Source organism: Triturus cristatus, chromosome 5_1 (genome assembly GCF_964204655.1).
Source record: "Triturus cristatus chromosome 5_1, aTriCri1.1, whole genome shotgun sequence".
In the NCBI taxonomy this organism is placed as follows: Eukaryota; Metazoa; Chordata; class Amphibia; order Caudata; family Salamandridae; genus Triturus; species Triturus cristatus.
In genome coordinates, this window is record NC_140587.1 from 811,820,714 (window position 1) to 811,841,126 (window position 20,413).

The 20,413-nt window shown below is 44.9% G+C and overlaps 1 protein-coding gene across 2 annotated transcripts in view; it reads left to right on the top strand.

Annotated features, from left to right (window-relative positions):
- Nucleotides 1-20,413, top strand: part of LOC146831505 (adhesion G protein-coupled receptor E1-like) — a 722,905-nt gene that overhangs the window by 479,940 nt on the left and 222,552 nt on the right. For both annotated transcript variants that reach the window (XM_085605840.1, XM_085605842.1), the window contains 2 exons: nucleotides 453-599; nucleotides 1,137-1,283. In XM_085605840.1, the coding sequence (XP_085461966.1) occupies nucleotides 453-599; nucleotides 1,137-1,283 (294 nt within the window). The remainder of the gene's footprint in view (nucleotides 1-452; nucleotides 600-1,136; nucleotides 1,284-20,413) is intronic.

The window sequence follows — 20,413 nt, forward strand, 5'->3', positions numbered from 1 at the left end:
AGCTGCTGGTGCTCTTGTGGGAATTGTATTGGGCTGTTGGTAAGAAAACAATAAAAAATGTTTAAACAAAATTTTCTTTACCTATACAACTGTATTGCTATGTCCCTCAGTTGCTTAAACTTAATAAAAAGATATTTAAACAAAATTATGTTGTTGAGTGGACTCAGATTCTGGCGGTTTGTGGTGCTTACACCATCTGCATGAATGCAGCAGAAAGTAACAGCTGTGGTGCCTTCTGGTGTGCATCCTTCTACTGGCACGAAAGAAACACAAAGGTACTGTCACCTGCATGTGTAGTATTGCTCACAAAAAACTAAAAGAGATGGATCCTTGAGAGTTCTGGAGGGCTGTAACTTCAATACACTTTACAACCTTGGCCTCCGTGGTTTGAATGTATTGTTGAAGACAAGATGTAATTATTGCTTCCTCACGAATGTTAAAATATTTTATAGATATTGATGAATGTGCTCGCCCTTCCACCACATGTGGACCTCACAGCATCTGCACCAACACACCAGGAAATTACAGCTGCAAGTGCATGCCAGGGTTCAGCCATTCACATACAAGAAGCCTGCAGAACAGCACAATCTTCTGTACAGGTAACATTGCTCCTAGAAACTACAAAAAAAGTTTGGTAGATGGAGGAATATCCATTGGCATGGTGGAGGATTTAATGTCCGCTAGGCTGACACTACCCTGTCCATCAAATTTAGAAATTACTGCCAAGCTGACAGTCATTTTCTAAAGCTTTAGCAGAAACTGCTGTGATGACAGTTCCTGTCAATGCTTTTTACAGTTTAGTGAAGGGATCTGTCACCAATTTAAAATAATAAAGAAAATGCTCCCCGTTCCATGGGAGTACTCTCCCAATGCAAGGGGAGCATTAAGCAATTTTCACTGCTCCTTACCGCCAAAAGGATACAGATGCAAGTGCATGCCGGGGTTCACTCTCCCACCTGCAGAAAAGCAGCAGAACAGCACAGTCACATGCATAGGTAACATCACTAAAATAGTTGGATACTGGAGTGATTTGGTGGGATGTTGACTCAATATAATTCCAAACCTTATTCTTCTAGTTTAGGTCTGTTGTTGATGACAAGACATTGTTGCCTCACAAACTTAAAAATATTTTCCAGATATTGATGAATGTACTCAGACTCCCACTGCCTGTGGACCACACACCATCTGCATCAACACACCAGGAAATTACAGCTGCAGATGTATGCCGGGATTTATCTTTTCTGCTGAAGGAGAGCAAACAAATGGGACAATCAACTGTACAGGTAACCATTGCTCGTCTATAGGAACCGTGATCAAGGATTTAAAAAACACATTTTTACTCTTTTTATTTTGAGTCTGAAAAAGAAATGTTGAATCGTAATTTCATTTTGATTGCAATGAGAAAGACTTTAATATTGTTGCTTTCAGCTATTTAGCCTTTTGCAAACAGATTAAAGAGAGGTTTAGGTATGGGCATGCACCCACCCAAGAAAAAGTAAGCCCAGTGCTATTCACCAACTGCCCTTCTATAGTTACTATAGCAAAAAAAGGGACAAAACTGTGGTGAATGTACTCCAGCAAAAAGCCGGGCGTAAATCCAGAACCCCACATGGTCAACAACTGGTACTGCAACACTCTCCCACAGAAAAAAGGGAGGTTGGAACTTAAAATGAAACTCCATAGGGAGTAATCCTAACAATTTAAAATATAGATAAGTTTAATTTAATGTTAGAATATATACCAATTAATACAGCATATTTTTTATTTTATTTATAACATTTTATAACTTTAAAATTTTAAATTAGTGACATCAATTTGTAATACAAATAATCAAATTACTTTGTATTAATTATATTCATTACTTTTAATGATTCTTTAATATGTAATTAAAAATAAAACAAATTCGTTTTAGGTGAGAATTTGTTTTCTTAATTAAGGTAAGTTATTAATGCTACAACTTTTTTGAATTGTTTTACATTCAAAATAAATATAATAAATGAATTAACATTTAAAATAAAATACTAAAGTTTAATACATTTTTACCCTATACCCTATACTTTACAAATACAGGCATCTCTGCCCCAGTTTCATAGGTCTCCTCTAAGCACACAGAATGTCAAATATGGTCACTACTAGTGGTAACTTTAACAGTCATAATTGACATTTCTATTGACTCCACTGCCTATTTCAGCGGATGGGGACATGTAAGTCTACACATTAAATAATATTGCACTTGTAAATGATGTATAGCCAAAAGTAATAAAGCTACTCCAAAGTGTAAGAGTAAATTTGCATGTGTATATACCGTTGTGAATAGGCCCCATAGTCTTTTATGCGGAGCATTGATGATTTTGAGGAATATGTGCCTCTGTTGATTTCCCTGCTAATTGAGGTGGGTACATGTATTCCCCTAAGTCTTCCATTGATAGTTCGCCTCTCCTTTTGCCTCTTGTTTTAGTTTGTCACTCAACAGAGTTCTGTTAGGAGATCTAGATCTCCTTGTTGAGGGTAGCACTCTTTGCGTTGATCTACAGCAAAATGTTAAAAGAAGCTTCAGCATGATTCAGCTCAGAAGATAGATCATTTGGGGGATCATTGGTCTTGTGCTTAGTACTACTTGCAAGGCACCTAGCTTTGCCCCTGGAGATCGGAGGAGTGGTTTTTGGTGTGTGGTGGTTTATAGAGTCAATGTTGTCTGGGTTAGTCTTGACCTTAACGTCGGTATCCCCAGTTTTAAAGTGATCATTGACTCCATTATCTTCTGTTTTGCCCTGAATTTTTTTGTTTCTCCTTCAAAGTGGCAATTTCAAGTTTTGGGGACACTAGAATGAATAATACATGATTACGGCATAAATCAAGAACATCTAACTTTGTGGCAAAAGTAAGATTACAGATTAGCCCAGTTGAGTCTCAGTATGAAAGCTCTGTTCTCTTGCCAAATGAGGATCCCCCACCTCTTGTTGCTGCTCCTTCAAGAGTGCCACTGTAACATTTGACTGTTGGTTTAGCACCTGTGCTCTCCTTTATCTCAATAGGTGATCGTTTTTTTCTTTCCCTTCCTTTTATCTTCAGTGGAGAATGAGCCAATGCCTGGATTTACTTTTATATCAACAGTCACTTTAAACAAAGGTGAATGGATGACCTACCAACAGGGCTGGGGAAAATATTAGTGAGGCATCTGAAGTGGAAAATGTCTTAATTGTTAGGTCTTTGAAAGCTAGGCCTTTAGTGTGACTTTCCTCCTGTTCTGGCTTCTTTTGCCCTCCAGCCATCTTCTTCTCTTAATGCTCCTATCCAGGATTCGATGGATACATTTGCTAGAGCCCACCAGTGAAGGAGAAGAAAAAGGTGGAAGACGATAACACTTTGAGTGGTTACACTTAGAGCAGCTGTGAGAGGTTCCACTAAGAGCAGCTGTGACCCGGAGCATCCCCGTTGGAGTAAGGGGGAAATCTTCTATGCTCCTCTATTGGATAACAATCCAACCTGTGGGCTAGACTGATTGCATCTCACTTTTGCTGTTGCTCTGGTGGATTCCAGCACACTGCCAGCCAAAACACCTTGAGGCTGTAAACTAAGAAGTCTGAAAAAGGAAAAAAATCAGGACAGCAGTCCTTTTCCATCTATGAACCCAGGATCTGGAGCAGCATCCCTGTATTAATCAGGACTACCCCAATTCAAGGCAGTTTAGGAACAAGTTGAAGACTCACCTCTTTTAAGAACACTACATCACAATGCATTAACCATCCACAACCCAGAGTCCTCTCCTGTTACTTGCTGACTTTATGCTTGCTTTGATCATGTACACCACTCTACTTTCTTTTGGCTAGGTTTGCACAATAGAAATAGCATACGCATACATACATACTGTTAGAAATTGGGATTCGAGTTGGCATACGTATGCACCCTGTCCAAGCAGGGACCGTAATACTATTCAGGGTAAGCCAGAAACACACCCAAAATTAACCTGTGCTCACCCTCTGGTAGCTTGGCAGAGAGCAGTCAGGCCTAACTTAAGAGGTAATATGTAAAGTATTTGGGCAACACTTAAAACAGTAAAACAGTGACAACACCACACAATAATAATCCATACCAGATTAGACAACTAGAGCTCACTTTAATGAACAAAACAAAACCAAAATGACAAAAATCCAATAAGTAGAACCGAAGTTATGATTTTTTAATTAATATATTGGAATACAGCGCTTTGAAACATAAAGTGCCAACCAGGACTATCTGGACATGCTTGACCGGGTCAAATCTAAAAGTTCAGTCCCACTGCATGGGAGCATTGGTTCCATACAGGGACCAAACTTGATCTGCTGCAAAATTACCGTGGATGGAGGGAATGCGTCAATGTCGAAGCCCTGATGCGAGTAGCAGAAGACGCAATGCATCGGCATTGATCCCTTCAGATGCAGGCGATGCGTTGGTTCTGGGCCGCGCAGTCAGACAAGAATCATCATCGAACCACTCTCTATGAAGGCGATGTGTTGACATCAAGTCACACCGCCGGCAATGCAATTATGTCCATGTCCTCGGTGGCACTGGGGATGCATCACGTCGAGGCAGTGGCGGCTCCCCCATTGGGGCGTCGCCTCACTGCTTTCTCGCGGTGCGAGAAGGCAGAAATTTAACGGTAAAAACTACCATTTATGTTTCTGCCTTCTCGCATTGCGAGAAAGCAGCAGTGCCTCTGTGCCTGGTTGGGGGCTGGCGGGTGGGCGGTCCTCCTCGAGGGCATGGGGGAGTGGCTTTCCCACTGTTGCGGGTACTGACTATTTGGTCGGCCCTGGAGTCAGTAACCACAACAGTGGGAAAGCCACTACCCCCCTGCCCTCAAGTAGGAGCGCCTACTCTCCCGTTTTCTCTATGGAGAGAAAATGTCCCGGCTGGGGCGCTCTCCTGCTGTGCCTACCAGCTTTGTGATTGGCTTCACTTGCATTGCGTAGGGGAGGGAAGCTGCCTGCTGGCTGCTTCCTGCAGCAGGAACACGCAGACCCACCAGTGCAGCATGACCGGCCTGCCTGGAGCGGAGGCGGTGCGGTACCCCCGCACTAAGGTAAGTTTTATTTTAATTGTATTATTACCCCCCCCGCGACCCCTACCCCCTCTCCCTCCCTCGAGCATGCCGGCCGGGACGCCTCTGACTATGTAATTGGGGTTGGCGTGACGCAGCAAGTTTACTGCCTACATCAGACTCAGTGAAAAGGACTGGGCGGGAAACAATGTTCTGAATTTTAATCGAGAATAAGCGGCAGAGCATTGGTCCATACTGTGGAAATCTGATGCGATTATATCGCGAGGGTGAGGGTCGATGCATCAGCAATCGGTTGACCAGATGAGTGATGCCAAAAAAGGTCATTCTCATGACCGAGTAATCAAATTTGCACGTGGATGTTTAACAGTGGAATTATGTGTTAGTGTTTTAAAGTAGAGTCACTAGAGTGCTACTTGTAGTATTTATTTAAACAATCGAGCTTCCTTAATTATTAAGTATTTTGTACATGATGATGACGTACTACCTGGCTAATCACTCAGCTGTCAAGAGTGGCCTGCTGGGAAGGGAGGGGCGGGGGCAGTGACAAATGGCTTATGTTGGATGCGAATTTGCTTGCATTTTACTACTTGCGTTTGGAAGTGATAAACACACTGGTTTGTGTAAAATTCAAGCTAGTAAATCAGGGTATAAACTAAAACTAGCCAAACATACCTTGTAACAAATTCCTATCCATGGATGGCACAGCGTGTAATTGTGTTATGCATCATCATCTTTATACAAGGAATAAACTGAATTACAGTTAGCTAAGACAAGCTTCATCTTTACATGCAATCATTGTAAGGCGAATCCATCTGGAACTCTCTTGTCTCTATGCATCTACTATGCTCCTACATAGCCTCATCCCTCCATAGCCCCTCTCTCACATGCATTTCTTTTGTTTTATAGTGCTTTATAGTGTAGGATTTCAGAGCCATTTACATCTCATACACACACACATTATACAGAGACAATGGCATACGTGTGTAAATCATTGCATAGGGAATGTTACATAAAACAAACGTGGACTACATGGTGGAGGTGTCACATGTCATCCATAATGGTAGGCAGTATAGTTTAAGACTGACTGTTTGGTCTGGAGCAGCACAAACGTAAAATTTAAAAACAGTTGTAACACCATGGTTGTGTTGACTATACAAATGCGCTCACTGGCTGTGGTGCACTCAAGCGTCACTTTTACGCACACCACTTTCAAATGTCACCAGCCGCCACTGCATTGAGGTGAGATTCGTCAGTTCCGACCGGTGCTATTATGGCGATGGTGGAATTTTCTGCCAAAATCTCAGGAAACCCATCTCCAAGGGCCCAGGACTGGATTCGCACAACTTGGCAGAGTAAACACAAAGTTGGCAGAGTCCAAAAGTTGCAGGAGAGTTGATGGAAGTCTTTGCTATCCCTGAGACTTCAAAACAGGAGTCATGCCAGCAAGCCTCTGGAGTCACTTAAGTTCTTGAGGATGTAGAGATGCAGGTCCAGTCCTTGTCACTCCCAGGAAAGGAGGGCATCAGGCAGCAGGACAGGCACAACAAAGCAGGAGTCAAGCAAAGTCCAGCAGAGTTAAATTCCTTTCAGCAGCATAGCAGTCCTTTTTCCTGACAGCATGTCCTCAGGTCAAGAAGTCTATTGCGTTGGTGGTGTCAGGGGTCCAGTACTTATACCCAGCTGTGCCTTTGAAGTGGAGGGATGTCTAAGAGAGGCCTTTGAAGTGCACGTAGTCCCTGCCCTGCCTGTCCTGACTCCAGACTCACTGCAGGGAGGTATGCAGTTCTTTGTGTGGGGATAGGCGCAGCCCATTCAGGTGTGTCAGCTCTTCCCTCCCATCCTGCCCAGTATGACCCAGTAGGATGTTGATAGCCCAACAGTCATACCTAAGCTCCCTTTGTGTGTGGCTATTTGGAGGGAATGTACAAAGCCCAGCTGTCAACCACCCCAGACGTGTATTCAGAGATAGTCAGAAGGCCCAGAATGGTCAAAGTGAGATAATTCCAACTTTCTAAAAGTAGCATTTTCAGACATGAAGCTCAAAATCCAACTTTACCATAAGTTGTGGCCTTAAATTGTGAGTCCAGAGACACCAAACTCGAAATGTTTATCTTTTCACAATTGAAATTACACTTACAAAATGTAATAAGGTAATCCCAATGTTAACCTATAGGAGAGATAGGCCTACCAGTAGTGGAAAAAGATTTTAAGGGTTTTTCACTACCTAGACATGTAATACCTTAAACATACACATCCAAATTTTTAAATGCACTCGCACCTTGCCCTTGGACCATCCAGAGCCTACCTTAGTGGTGATGTATATGTATTAAAAAGGAAAGTTTGGGCCTGGTGAGAGGGTTAACTTGCCAGGTCGTCATAGCAATTTAACATTGCACACACAGGCTCTGCAGAGGCAGGCCTGAGCCATGTTTAAAGGGCTTCTTAAGTGGATGGCACATTCAGTGCTGCAGGTCCTCTAGCTGCATTTACTTCACGGGCCCTGGGCACATGTAGTGCACTTTGCAAGGGACTTATAAGTAAATTTAACATGCCAATTGTGGATAAGTCAATGTTACCATGTTTTAGGGAAAATGCACATGCACTTTAGCACTGGTTGGCAGTGGTAAAGTGCCCAGAGTCCTAAAGTCAACAAAAACAAATTCCGAAAAATTGGGAGGAGGATGACAAAATGTTTGGGTGTGACACTGCAGAAAGGGCCATTTCCAACACATACATACATACATACATACATACATATGTACATAAATACATACGCAAATACATACATACTTACATGCATACACTGCTCCAGTTTGCCTTGACTGCCTTAGACTTACCACATCTATAGGTAAGAAAGATAGTGAGGGAATGTCATCAACAGTGTGTATGAAGAAAGGGAGAGCGAAAGAGAGAAGGAAAGGAAAAGGAAAGCAAACAGAGAAAACATCTATTACAGCACACAGGGAAAGCTGAAACTGAATATTCTGAGTAGCAAAGTACCACAAATTATGTTGTGTACTTCAATGGGGGAATGCAGTGCATGTAGGCTGAAGCTCCTGACGGCACTAAAAGGACAGGATGCACACACAGTATCTAGATCCGAGGATGACCACGAACAGTCACTCCCCTGTTTATTGATGCCCTCAGGCCATGACAGGCCCTCACATGCAACAGGTAACAAAGGCCAGATGACACTCTACATCCCTGGGTTAGGGCGAAGTCCATATTTCAGGCTTCGGCCTCCTTTGTTCAGGTCACTGGCCAGTTCGGTAGCAATGGGGCTTTGCCATGCACACCCGCTGGATAGGGGCGATGGTCCCACAGGCATGCTAGTGTTGTCGTCTGTACCCTCAGATTTGTGGTGCTGCACCACCATATAAGGAGCTAAAGCGACATCTTCCTCCTCCTGGTTCTTATCTACGACCCCTGCGGGGCCATCACCTTCTTAAACCAGGACACGTTATGGGCTACAGTCATGTGGCCTCACTGTATGGTGACCATTGCTCCTTGTATGCCCAGAAACTTCGAAATCTCTCTCTCAAAAGGTGTGCAAAACATCCATCCAAGATGACAATCTAGCATTATGACTAAGTCCACCACTGACAGGTCAGAAACTGTTGCTCTGCTAGCCAGACTGGCTATGTTGTTTGTGTTTCTCCTGAGTAGCATGAACATCATTACAGCAGGCTTCCACTGAGGCCATGTGGGGATAGAGTCTTGGATGGCCCTTCGCATCAGTAGGTACACTGGAGCACAGTTTGTTGTGCTATGGTGTGTCGGTTGATAAGCTCGTAGGAACCCATGAAAGCAGCAATCCAGGTCCTCACCATTGTCTACGCCTACTCTGAGCACCCTGTTCAGGCTGCGCATGAAACGCTCTACCTCCCCATTGGCTTGAGGCCATTGGGGAGTCACCTTTCTGTTTTACAGCAACTGCAGGTACTCTTTGAACTTGTATCCCTGTAACGGGGGCACATTGTCTGTTTTCACTTTATTCAGGAGTCTCAGCATAGGGAATACTTTCTTCAAGGCGGGTTTTATTTTGGGGAACGCTGTGGACTGAATGACCTCAACCACCGAGTACTTTATGTGACTGTCTATCATCACTGCAGTGAGCCATGCATTCAGGAAGCTCCAGTAATCTAAACAGACCTCGGACCACAGCTTCAAACATGGTTCCTCAGTGGTGATATCTGCTGGTGGAGGGTCTCTATTTGTTAATGCACATGAATAGCAATTTCTCACATTTTCATACACCAAGGTGTACGTGCCGGGGAACAACATCTTAACCCTCAATCTGGCTTTTGTCTTTACCACTTCTTGCTATCCTTGGTGAGCCAGTTGGACCACCCTGGCTTGGAGACTATGGGGTATTACAATTTGCCTTCCTCGGAGCAGCACGCCCTCAACACTGGTGCTCAACTAATCTCTTACACACCAGAGTTGTTTCATTATCCTTCTTTCCGTTGCCTTCAGCACTTTGAACCCATCCAGGCAATTCCGCCACTGCTTTCTCAGGAGGGCTTCTTTGGCTTTTGAGAGGCTGGTGTCAGCCAGGGTGACTTCTGTAATTTCAGCAAGTGACAGCGCTCTTGGACACGGATCGTGCACAACCATTCTCCTGAAGTCATCTACCCATTCATCTTCCTCGGCTAGTTCTGGCACCAACCCTGGCCTGTGTCACGACAAATAATCAGCTAGGTTGTTCACCCCAGGGCAATACAGCACATCGAACTGGTATGGTTGCAGCTGCACTGCCCACTGCTCGTGCGGCATGGGAGGGGGCATGTTGCGAAGTTCTGGTGAACAGTGCAACCACAGGCTTGTGCTCAGTGATAACCCTGAATTTCTGTCTGCAGAGATATACTTGGAAATGGCAAAGGCCCACCTGATGTCGAGCATCTTGTTGGAGAGTAGGATCTGCCTCTTATGATCACCCCACTTTTTGCTGGTGTTTCACTGTTTTTCGACTTTAGTCTAGCTGGGACCCTGCTATTCAGGACCCCAGCCTAGCTGCTTCCTCTCTAAATTGATTACATGTACTTTAGGTACACCACAGATTGGATCCTGCGGTACCCTTGTGAGTCCCTAGTATATGGTATACTATGTACCCAGGGCATAGGTACCCCAGAGGCCTACCAGGGGCCGAAGCATGTATTATGCCACACCTGGAAAGCCACTCAAAATGACACCACAGGTTTGCTACTGCAGCCTGGGTAAGGTGGTGCATGCACCCCTTACTGAGGTATAGGTTCACTATACCTCACCTATCCCTGCACATACAAACCTATCAGTCATTCCTATGGCAGGCCTTAACAATCCTGAAGGCAGGGTGCATGGTTATATGTGAGAGGGTGCCCAGGCATGAGCTGAGCCCCTTTGCAACCTTCGGAATCTCTTCTCCGGGGTTGTCAGTGGTGCAGCCTGACCATATACTCTGAAGTGCATTATATCTTAAACCGTTAATGCTAACTTTGGACTGGCTGCACGGAAACATGTCATGTTTGGTGTCAAGCACCTTGGAATCATACCCCCACATCACTTCTTGATGTGAGGATATGATCCCACCCTTTTAGAGGGAGAGACATGGCAGTAGTGGTATACCCGGTAGAAACGTAACAGAGCCCTGGCATCACAAAAAGGATGCTGCAGCCACAGACACAAGTCTGGCCTCCTGCTGCTGACCGAAACTCTGGCAGGGGAGGCCTGGACAATAGGTTTCCTGTCACAGGGAGGTGTAACCACCTCACAGACAGGCTTATGTGTATTGGGGCTGGGTGGGAGCACTCCCAGAGTGCTTTGAAGTCCTGCACTGGGGGCACATTTGGTGTCCCTGTGCATAGTCCAGCTCAAACCGGTTCAGGAGCTTCCAGCCCCTGCTCCCGCGTGAAACTGGACAAAGGAAATGCGTGTAACCACCCCTCTTTCTAAACCCTCCCATAGGTGGGTCCCCAGAGCTATTCCAACCCCTTTCTTAGGTATAAGTAAGGAACCTCTGTAACCAGAACTTTAGATATCCCTGGACGAAAGTCTGAAGCTGAATCCTGGAACTTCGACTCTCTACTAAAGACTAGAGGACTGAAGAAATCTCCCTTGAGGTCAAGGAGTGACTCCCCTGCTTGGCAGGCACCAACGACGCATTTTGCTGGTCTGCATTTCTGAAGCTCCTGCCGGACTCTGAAGTATTTGCAGCCCAGTAAGAGGATTTCCAGACATCTCAGAGACCGACCCGAGTCCCCAGCAAAGCTGAGACCCGCAGCCCTCGTGAGTAGCGTGGAACCGGAACTCCTGGTCACCGCGCACTTTTGCAAGTGCATTGACTTCTCGACATCTCTTGAAGTCATGCTTGGGGTTACTTATAGCCTGTACCTCGAGCAGAGAATCCACGGAAGATTGTTGGCCTAGTCACCCCGAGTGACCCGTGGGCCATCATTTTGTGTTTCCTCTCGAGGTCCCTTTGCGATCCCTGGTCCGTCGACTGGTGGGTCCCTGTGATGGTAACTTTGATTTTCCTTGGGCTTCCCTGGTTGCTCCAGACGTGCCCTGACTCCCAACCAAGTGGTGAGTCCCTCAGACCTTGCTGGTCTGCACCAAAACATCTTTCTCCTTTCTGCGTGGGTTGCTGTTGCCAAGGCTTGTTTGTCCAATCTGGGCACCGACTCTGCAGCACTTGACATCCTTTGTGGGAAAGCTCAAATCCAGCTCCTGGTTGTCCTCAAATCCTCCTGGTCCTCGTGGCTGAAGAGTCAAGTTTCACCTTCTTCACCTGAAACACCCAACATCGGTGGGCATTCACCTATCGTCTTCCTGTTCACTGACAAGTGACCCAGACTCTGTCCCCTCTGCTTTCAGGTTTTTCAAATCTTCGATCCAGGCTTGGATCTCTACGGACACTTCGAATCTTCCCGGCAGCAGCACTTCTTTGCCAGCTCCCATTGAAATCGACGAGGCGACCCGACACCATTTGACACCTATGCACCTGGCTTCCCTGGGTGAGGTAACACGAGTACTCTGGTGCTCCCATGGGTGTTGACCCTAGAACTTCCTAAGTCCCAAAGGGTTTGGCTCTGACTAATTTCTAAGTGTCCCTAATCTCTAAAAATCTAACCGCGACTTTCCCCATAGAAGCTAACGGGAGCTCATGGCTGTGTTCTCACACTGCACACGGCCCCCGTGGGTCCCCTGTGTCACTACCTTGGGTGGATCCTTGAGGTCCCAGTGATTCTACAGGCTCTAGGCCTTGTGTCTAGTTAAGTCGTGGTTCTTATACCACTATTTTAGTATATGGTTTGGCTCGCCCCAGGGCCTGACGTGTATTTGTGCTATTTTACTGTCATATTTAAAGTGTAACTTATGTGTTTTGATCTCTAGCCTCATGAAGAGACTAGGAGGGTGTGTTTAGAAATAAATACATATATTTTATATATATACCTGGTGTGGTTGTCTTTCATTTAGCCATTCAAGAGATTATAGACTGGTAAAACAAGCTGCTTCACATTCCTTCAAGACTTAGCCTTAAGGCTTCTTTCCATAGCTACCACTAGGATAGCTTTCAATAAAGATTGTCTTTAACCTATCATCAATAAGGGGTTATTTGGACTGGTACAAGGTGCCCACTATAGTGGACAGCATATACCAGGCCAACTTCTCACACACCTCATGCTCAATTTGCGTATACGCGGTTTCTGTGTTTGAGAGTGTTCTACTGAAGTATGCGATTGGGACCAAAGACCCTTCATTCTTCTCCTGCAACAGCACAGTTTCTAGTTCCATTGTGCTCACATCGACCACCAGCTCCGTTCGGCTCTTTGAATTGAAGTAAACCATGGTGACAGCCGCCAGCAGGGTCACCTTTACATGGTGGAAAGTCAAGTCAGCTCAGGAGTCCTACTTGCACACAGCATCAGCTCTAGTCAAAGCCCTCAGCAGCTCAGACAAAGTAGCTAAGTTCAAGGTACATTTTCCACAATAGGTAGCCATCACTAGGAAACTCCACACCTTGGGGGTGTTGCATGGAAGGGACGCTGACCTGATGGCCTCCACTTTCTTCGGGTAGACCCCTAAGCCTTCTCTCAAGAAGATGTATCCGATGAACTCTGTGGACTGTTCACAGAACAAGCATTTTTGGCAATAAAGCATTAATCCACAGTCAGCTAGTCGTTGGAGCATGGCTCCGAGTCTCACATGGTGTTCCTCAAGAGTATCGGAGAATATCAGAACATCGTCGTTAATATTTATGGCCTTCTGAAACACCTCTGCTGCCGATGATATTCCACAGTTTCATCGCTGATACCTTCAGAGACGTATGTGGGTTGAAAATGTTGTGATGTACCAACTGGCAGGATCTAGTTCCAGCTGTTGGTAGCCAGCATTTAAGTTCAATTTGCAGAACCATTGGGCTACATTCAGGTCTGCCACAATGTCATTCGCTGCAGGGGTGATGTATTGTTATCTCCGGATGGCTTTAGTCTATAGTTCCATGTCTACATGCATCCTGATGGCTCCTGGCTGTTTGGGCTTTGGTACTATCACTAGTGGAGAGACCCATAGGTTTGGGCCAGTGACCTTCTCTATCACTTGTTTTTCTAAAATCCTCAACTCTTCCTCCACCAGCTGCCACAGGTGGAACTGGACCCTCCTGTGTTGAAGGGCTGTGGGCCTCACAGTCTTGTCTACGTGTAGTTGAGTCTGGGTGCCCTTCAGTTGCTCTAGCTTCCTTAACAGCTGAGGGTAATCCGGCATGTGACTCATGGACCTGCAGGGCAAAGAAGACGAGCACCAGATCTTCCACTGTGTGGCACCCCAACAACATGCCAGTGTCTCTTTCAATGACAAGGAATCGGGCCTTTGTTGCTCTTCCTTCACTTATCACCTGCACTTCCACGACCCCCTTCAAGGGCAGTGAATCTGTGCCACCATACAAACTCTAATGAGTCCATTACATTGACAGAAGCCCCAGTGTCAATCCGTGCCCTGATAAGTGTGCTGCCAATCTCCATTGTACACAACGGCGGGGGGAGCCCTCTTTCAGTTGCCTTCTCGCCCAACAAATGAGATGGTAAATACCTCAGTGTCATCATCATTATCGTCTGCTTATGGTCCCTGGCTGCTACCTGCCCATGGTCCCTCAGTATTTTCCTCCTCCATTGACAACTGTCGCAGGGTGGATTTAAATTTGCCCTTGTTCCCTTGGCAAAGTGGTTCAAGCTCCCACATTATGAGCAGGACTGTCCTCGGGTGGGACAGTTGTTAGGTACTCGGTGCTCTAAACCACAGTTGCCTCTGTTGTTTTACCTCTGCCAGGCATGCAGAGGTCTTGTTAGATGTCTTTGGAGGGCTCCTGCTTGCTCCTCCTTAATTTTCATGGTGCGGGCCATGCATGTCTGGGCTGTCTTCCTCGCTAGGGCCACCTCCATTTCATAGGCTCTGGTGTCAGCCAATTAATGTGATCCCGCCAGTACTAGTATTGCATCCAGGGTTATCCCCGGTTGGTGCAGGATTAGCCGGCAGACGGCTTCTGACTTGCAGGCTTGTATGAGTTGGGTCCTAATTTCATCTGGTTGGTTGATGTCTCTCCACGTAATGCCAGCTTCTTGTGCAGTGCATCGAACAGCCGACTGATTCACCTTCCTGCCGCCTGGCCTGGCGCAGCTTGAATCACTCGCAGCCAGGGTTGAGCTGGGGGTCAAAGTGCCGGTTTAAAGCTGCCACAGCTGTGTTGAACTCAACATCATCTCCTGTGTTGAGCAGGGTTTCAAACAGGCCATAGAGCTCTGCCCCAACAAAGTGAAGCAACAGAGCTCTTTTGACTAAGCCATCTGTCTCTTGGGTTGCGCGGAAGTAGTGCTGTAGGCGTTCAATTCACTGTCATCAGTGTGGCCTCGTTTTGCTGCTGTACATACATAGCGGGACAAAGCAGGCACCCGCGTGTGCGTTTGTGCTGCTGGTTTGTTTAATCTAGTGCCACCGCTGTTGACCACTTCTTTTGGTCCTTAGCTTACAGTATTAGTGTCCTTTCAGTATAGCTGAAGAACATGCCATACCCCAATTCACTAGCTGCACTATTTGCCCTTCTGGTGCATTCCTCCTCTTTTCTTTAATTTTTGGGGGGGATTTCTCTGTGATGCTTGTGTAGTGTGATTTATCCAGCTTCTCTGCCATTCAGGCCTCATCACCACCTAGTGCCTCCCCCAGCAACAGGCTTTGTGGAACAGATCCTGCCAGGCGGGCCTCATTTCGACCGCTGGCTCAGTTTAGGGTCTGTCTCTCACAGTTCTCATGTGGTGTAGTGGCCCGGGCCTCCATAGCTCGCTAGTTGCCTCTGGGCAGTGCAGTGATCTCATGCCGCCAGCAGGTGGTGAGGTGATAGTGGCCACATCCACAATGTGCTCCATAGGGCCTCCTCTGATGCTCTATGGAGATGGAAACTCCGACTCCAGGCACAAGAATGCATAGCTGCCAAGGTTTCAGATTGCTATGTGTGACATTTTATTGATTTTAGTGTAATTATGAGTGAGATTTCAACAAATATGAGTGACACTTTCTCGCGATCAAGCAATGAAGATGAGGGAAACATACAGATGTCAGAAATTATACTCATTTGAGCAATGAAAAACTCTAAGAAGATTTTGAATCTGCTGTAAATCATGAGAAACAAAAGGGCACTAACCTAGTGCCCTTGTAACTTGATCGTACCATAAACAAAATCTAACCATGATATTAAAACTTCAACCATGATATTAAAACTACAATTTCGACCTTAGCAGGAACATTTATAATGTCAGAAGCTTTCATTAGGTCGAGCATCAGTGCGCATGAGCTGTCTGCAAGACCTGCTGTACTCACTCCTACTGAGTATAATCCCTCCTGCTGCTTGCCATTGGTTCACTTGCACATCACTTTTATTTCCTGGCTCTTTATTGGCCTGTGCTCCCGAGACATCACTTCTGTTTTTAGACCAGGAGCACCGGCCAACTACAGTTTCCTTACACTGTAGTTGTTTATGTATTTTTTGGGGGACCTGAATAATTTTATAATGAGGCACAATCTAGTGCACTGTAGGGTGATAATTCAAAAGTAGTCACCTCCCCTGAAGGACATTGGGATAGCAGTGGTATAACAAGTCACACCACACTGCAGCATATGAGATAGCATATTAGTTGATTGAGCCATACTCCACTGTAGCATGTGAGAAGAATGATGACCAACTGAGTTACCACAGTGGTGTTAGAGAACACTGGTGGAGGGGTAGGTCACACACCATTGCAGTGTTCAAGAGCAGTTATCACTGCATGAACCACTGCATTGCAATGCATGGGGGCAGCTGTAGATTGAGGCACAATTCGTTCAAGTGTATTAGGAAAAGGCGCACCGAGGAAACCAGGTCATGCCTCACTGTAGTCTATGGTAATAGTGGTAAAGAAAGCCTCATGGCACTGTTTGAAGAAACTGATGCTGAATGACAAACTGTGATTGATATAGTAGTGTTGAGTGAATTGGTCACCCCGCCCTATCCCTAATATAGTGCATGTGACAACACTTTTAGATGACACGCACTCCACTGCAATGTAAAAGGGCAATGATTCTAGACTGAGTCACTTTACTTTTATCACATGCGTCAGTGATCCTAGACTCAGTCACATTTTTAGGTCAAGCCTGGGCAGCGCATGCGCTGCTCTGCAAGGCATGCTGTATTCGAGTATGGACTTTGAAGCACCGCCCACTCTCCACCCATATTTTTCATTTTCTTGTGTCATAATACTTTGTAAATGCTGGCGTCTGATTAATTAATAGGCTTGTTAGTCCCTCCTTAGTGCCGCCTTGTCTTCGTTTGTAACCTCCCATGAGGACTGTCCCTTTTACTTCTGTTGTTACACGTTATGTTTTATTTAGTCTGAAAGTACTATTTTCGTTAATGACTTTCTTCTACTGCAGGCACAGCATTTCCTGCAACATTCAGCGGGCCTTGCGGGCTTTCACTTTCCAAGCAGCCCAAGATAATTGCGTCCGCTTCTTTCAAATGAAATATGTCTCGCGTTTACAAGAGTTTGAGCTAGTGGCATTGTAAATGCCAAATGCCTTTTATTTATGTGTTAATTATCAAAATAGATAAATAAAAGGCATTGTCATTTACAATGTGAATAGCTAAAACTCTCACAAATGCGAGACCTATTGCATTGCAAATGCTTGTTTTTTACACTTACCAAGTCTCTGAGTCTCAGTGCTGCAGCTGGGGATGTAAAGACTGCTGGCCATGGGTCCCTGTAGTCTCTTGGAGTCTGTCATCTTCCTTGGGTGAAGACAACTGCTGGGAATCATGAGAAATTTCAAGTAGTGACGACGATGAGCTTACGTGCAAAGTGGCACTGTTGTCATGAGAGCAGTGCGTGTCCCTTTTAAAGACACGGAGCACCTGCTCCAAGACTCACACTGTGACGGGACCCAACTCCCCTGGACCCCTGCAACATGGGCTAAGCAGGCAGCAAGTGTCGAGGTCAGAAGGTGACAGACTGAACACCGGCCGCCCCCTCTAATTTTTTAACGTGGCACAGGGGCGACAATTAACTCTTGGGGACCGGGCAGGCTGGTAATTGACATTTAAAACATACGTGTGTCAAAGGCGGTGGGGCGTGGTAGGGTGCAGTGGTGGGGAAGTCGACAGACGACGGAATAGGTATAATTAAATAAATAATACCTATTCCATTGTCTGTCGACTGCTCCCCCTACCACGCCCTGGCCCAGCTCACCGCGTTTACCTGTGCCAGCCGATGCTGCAGCCAGGACCCTCTGTGGCACCAAAGTATACAGTGCAGACGGGGTTGCCCGCTAGCAGCCATGGGTATGTAGCTGTCCTCGTCACCAATGTGGATTTGAATGGGGGCATGAAGTGCACATAGGCAACAGTTCTTGACAGTACTACAATGGCAGGATGCACACACAGTATCTAGCTCCAAGGAGTGACCACAAGCAGTAGCTCCCCTGTTTATTTATACCCTAAAGACCTCGGGATGCAAAAGTGTAAAAAAGTATTCTAGAGTCCCCATGGCACTCTACAGATGTGTCAAACTCCTTGAAAAGGGGCCTGGAGAACTGAGTATAAGTTCAAAATATAAATGCAAAAACATTGATTAAGCACATGGGAGGTTGCAGCTTGCAGTCTTTCCAGTGTGTCCATTTAGCTAGCAGCCATGCTGGACCCCTAAATGAAGGCACAAACAACAGGATATTGGACAAACCGTTCAACAAGAATTGCAAGGTTGGCCAAATGGCACGAGCAGCTTGACCACCTATTCTTCTGGGGTCTGAAAGTCTGTCTTCACTGCCCTTTCCGCCCTCAAGTGAAACCACAGATGCAATTCGGTACAGCGAATGAAAGAAAGTGCTTAGAATCAATGGGGTGGTATTTGCGTGAGCACGCCGTTTCAAGATGGCCGCCCCTCGCTGAGCTGAGATGAAATCGGCCCATTTTTGACAAATAAATGGCGATTAAACACTGGCATTTTTATTTTTTACATGAAGGCAACGTTTTGCAAAAGGAAAGCACTTTGAACAGTTCCTTTTGGAGCCTGGTGCATCAAGTGTGGCTGAGATTCATCGAGGTGAGCTGCTCCCCGGGGGCTGGTGTGCTTCTGTCCCAGGAATTCCTGTCAAGAGGGTGGAGAGCAGCTTGGGAAAGGGCGAGGCTGAGGCCTGGGCCACTCCCACAGCTGGTTTTAGCTGCTGCACTCTGCTTATTCAGGCTATTTTCCTCATTTATCAGTATTGTTCTAACAATATTGCTTTTGAGTACTCCTTTATTGCTGCCTGCATTTATTTCTCTATTATTTATGGAAGGCCAGCAGTCACACAGTATGTCTTCTAATCGGAAACCGAACGTTTCTCCACAACCAGTTAAATCTAAATTAGTGGATATTAATGAACCTTCATTATCCACTTTATTGGAGAAACTTCAAGCTGTGCATTCTAATACTGATAATATTGTGACTGAGATAAAAAATGTAAGTAAAGATATGGCTGGTCCTTCTATGAAGTTCTCTGACAACGCCATTAAAATTCAAGACAATAAAGTTAAAATTGACCATCTTATGCCCATTGCAGCCAAAATTGATCCAATGAGTAAATTACTATTAGATTTGGAAAATCACATTAGACAATATAACCTGCACATTTTTTATTTACCAGAAGATGTAGTAGGTAATGACTGCAGGGTCTATCTGGAAAACCGAATTCCTGGTCTTTTGCGTATTAAGTTTCCTGAAAAATGTGAAATTGATGAGCCGCATAGAATTCCCTCTCATCGCAACCCAAGACAAGATAAGCCTCATCAAATGATTTTCAAAGTGTTACGTCATCACCATCTAATTTTGATAAGAAAGGCTGCCAGAGATATCCCTTCGTTAATGGTCAATGGGAATAACATTTTCATCCATCAAGACTTTGCTAAAGAGACAGTCAATATTTGTAAGGAGTTTGCAAACCTTCGTCCTAAGCTAGGAAATGCTGGTTATAAATATGGTTTGTTTGATCCGTCTACTATGCGAATCTGGAAGGATGGATTTTCTAAATCTTTTCAACATCCTGAAGATCTTTGCCTTTTTTTGGATTTGCAGTCTCAGTCATCGATGGAAACAAATGAAGCTACCACATGAATTCATTGGTGCTTGATTTTTACTGCCAGTATGTTTAATGGATTGGAGTAATCTTTCTGGGCATGTTAAGTGGCTTATTCTTGATATGTGTGTGTGCGATTCAGAAGTTCTAGATATGTTTCTATGTTGTTTGGTTATTATTTTTGGTGTCTGGGGGTGTCTTTATATCTTTTATATATCAATTCTCGAGCTACTTATCTTTCTCTAATCTATCTTTTTTACCTATTTTCTTCTCAACCTTTTTTCTTTTTTCAAAATGTCAAGTGGTAATGGTATTAAAAAATGTTCATTCAATGTTAAAGGCTTAAGGCACCCAATTAAACGTACTAAAGTTTTAAATTATTTAGCGAGGTATAAAGCGGATATTCATGTAGATGATAAAGTTCTATCCTATATGAATAAAAATGGGTTGGGAGTGTTATTTCATCTCCGGCTCTCAATAGGAAAAATGGGGTAGCAATTTTTTTTTGCAAAAAAATTACATGTAAAAGATTTGCATAAGCATTCTGATTCGGAAAGTCGTTTTACTATAGCTAAGATAAAAATTGAAAATACGTTTTCCACCTAATTAATGTACATGGGCCTACTAATGATGACCCGGAGTTTTGGTTAAGAATTAAATCAGAGGTTTTAAATTTGGGCAATGTTCCTGTGATTATTGGAGGAGATTTTAATCTTATATCTGATCCTCTTCTGGATAGAATTTCTCAAGCAAAATTTCGTC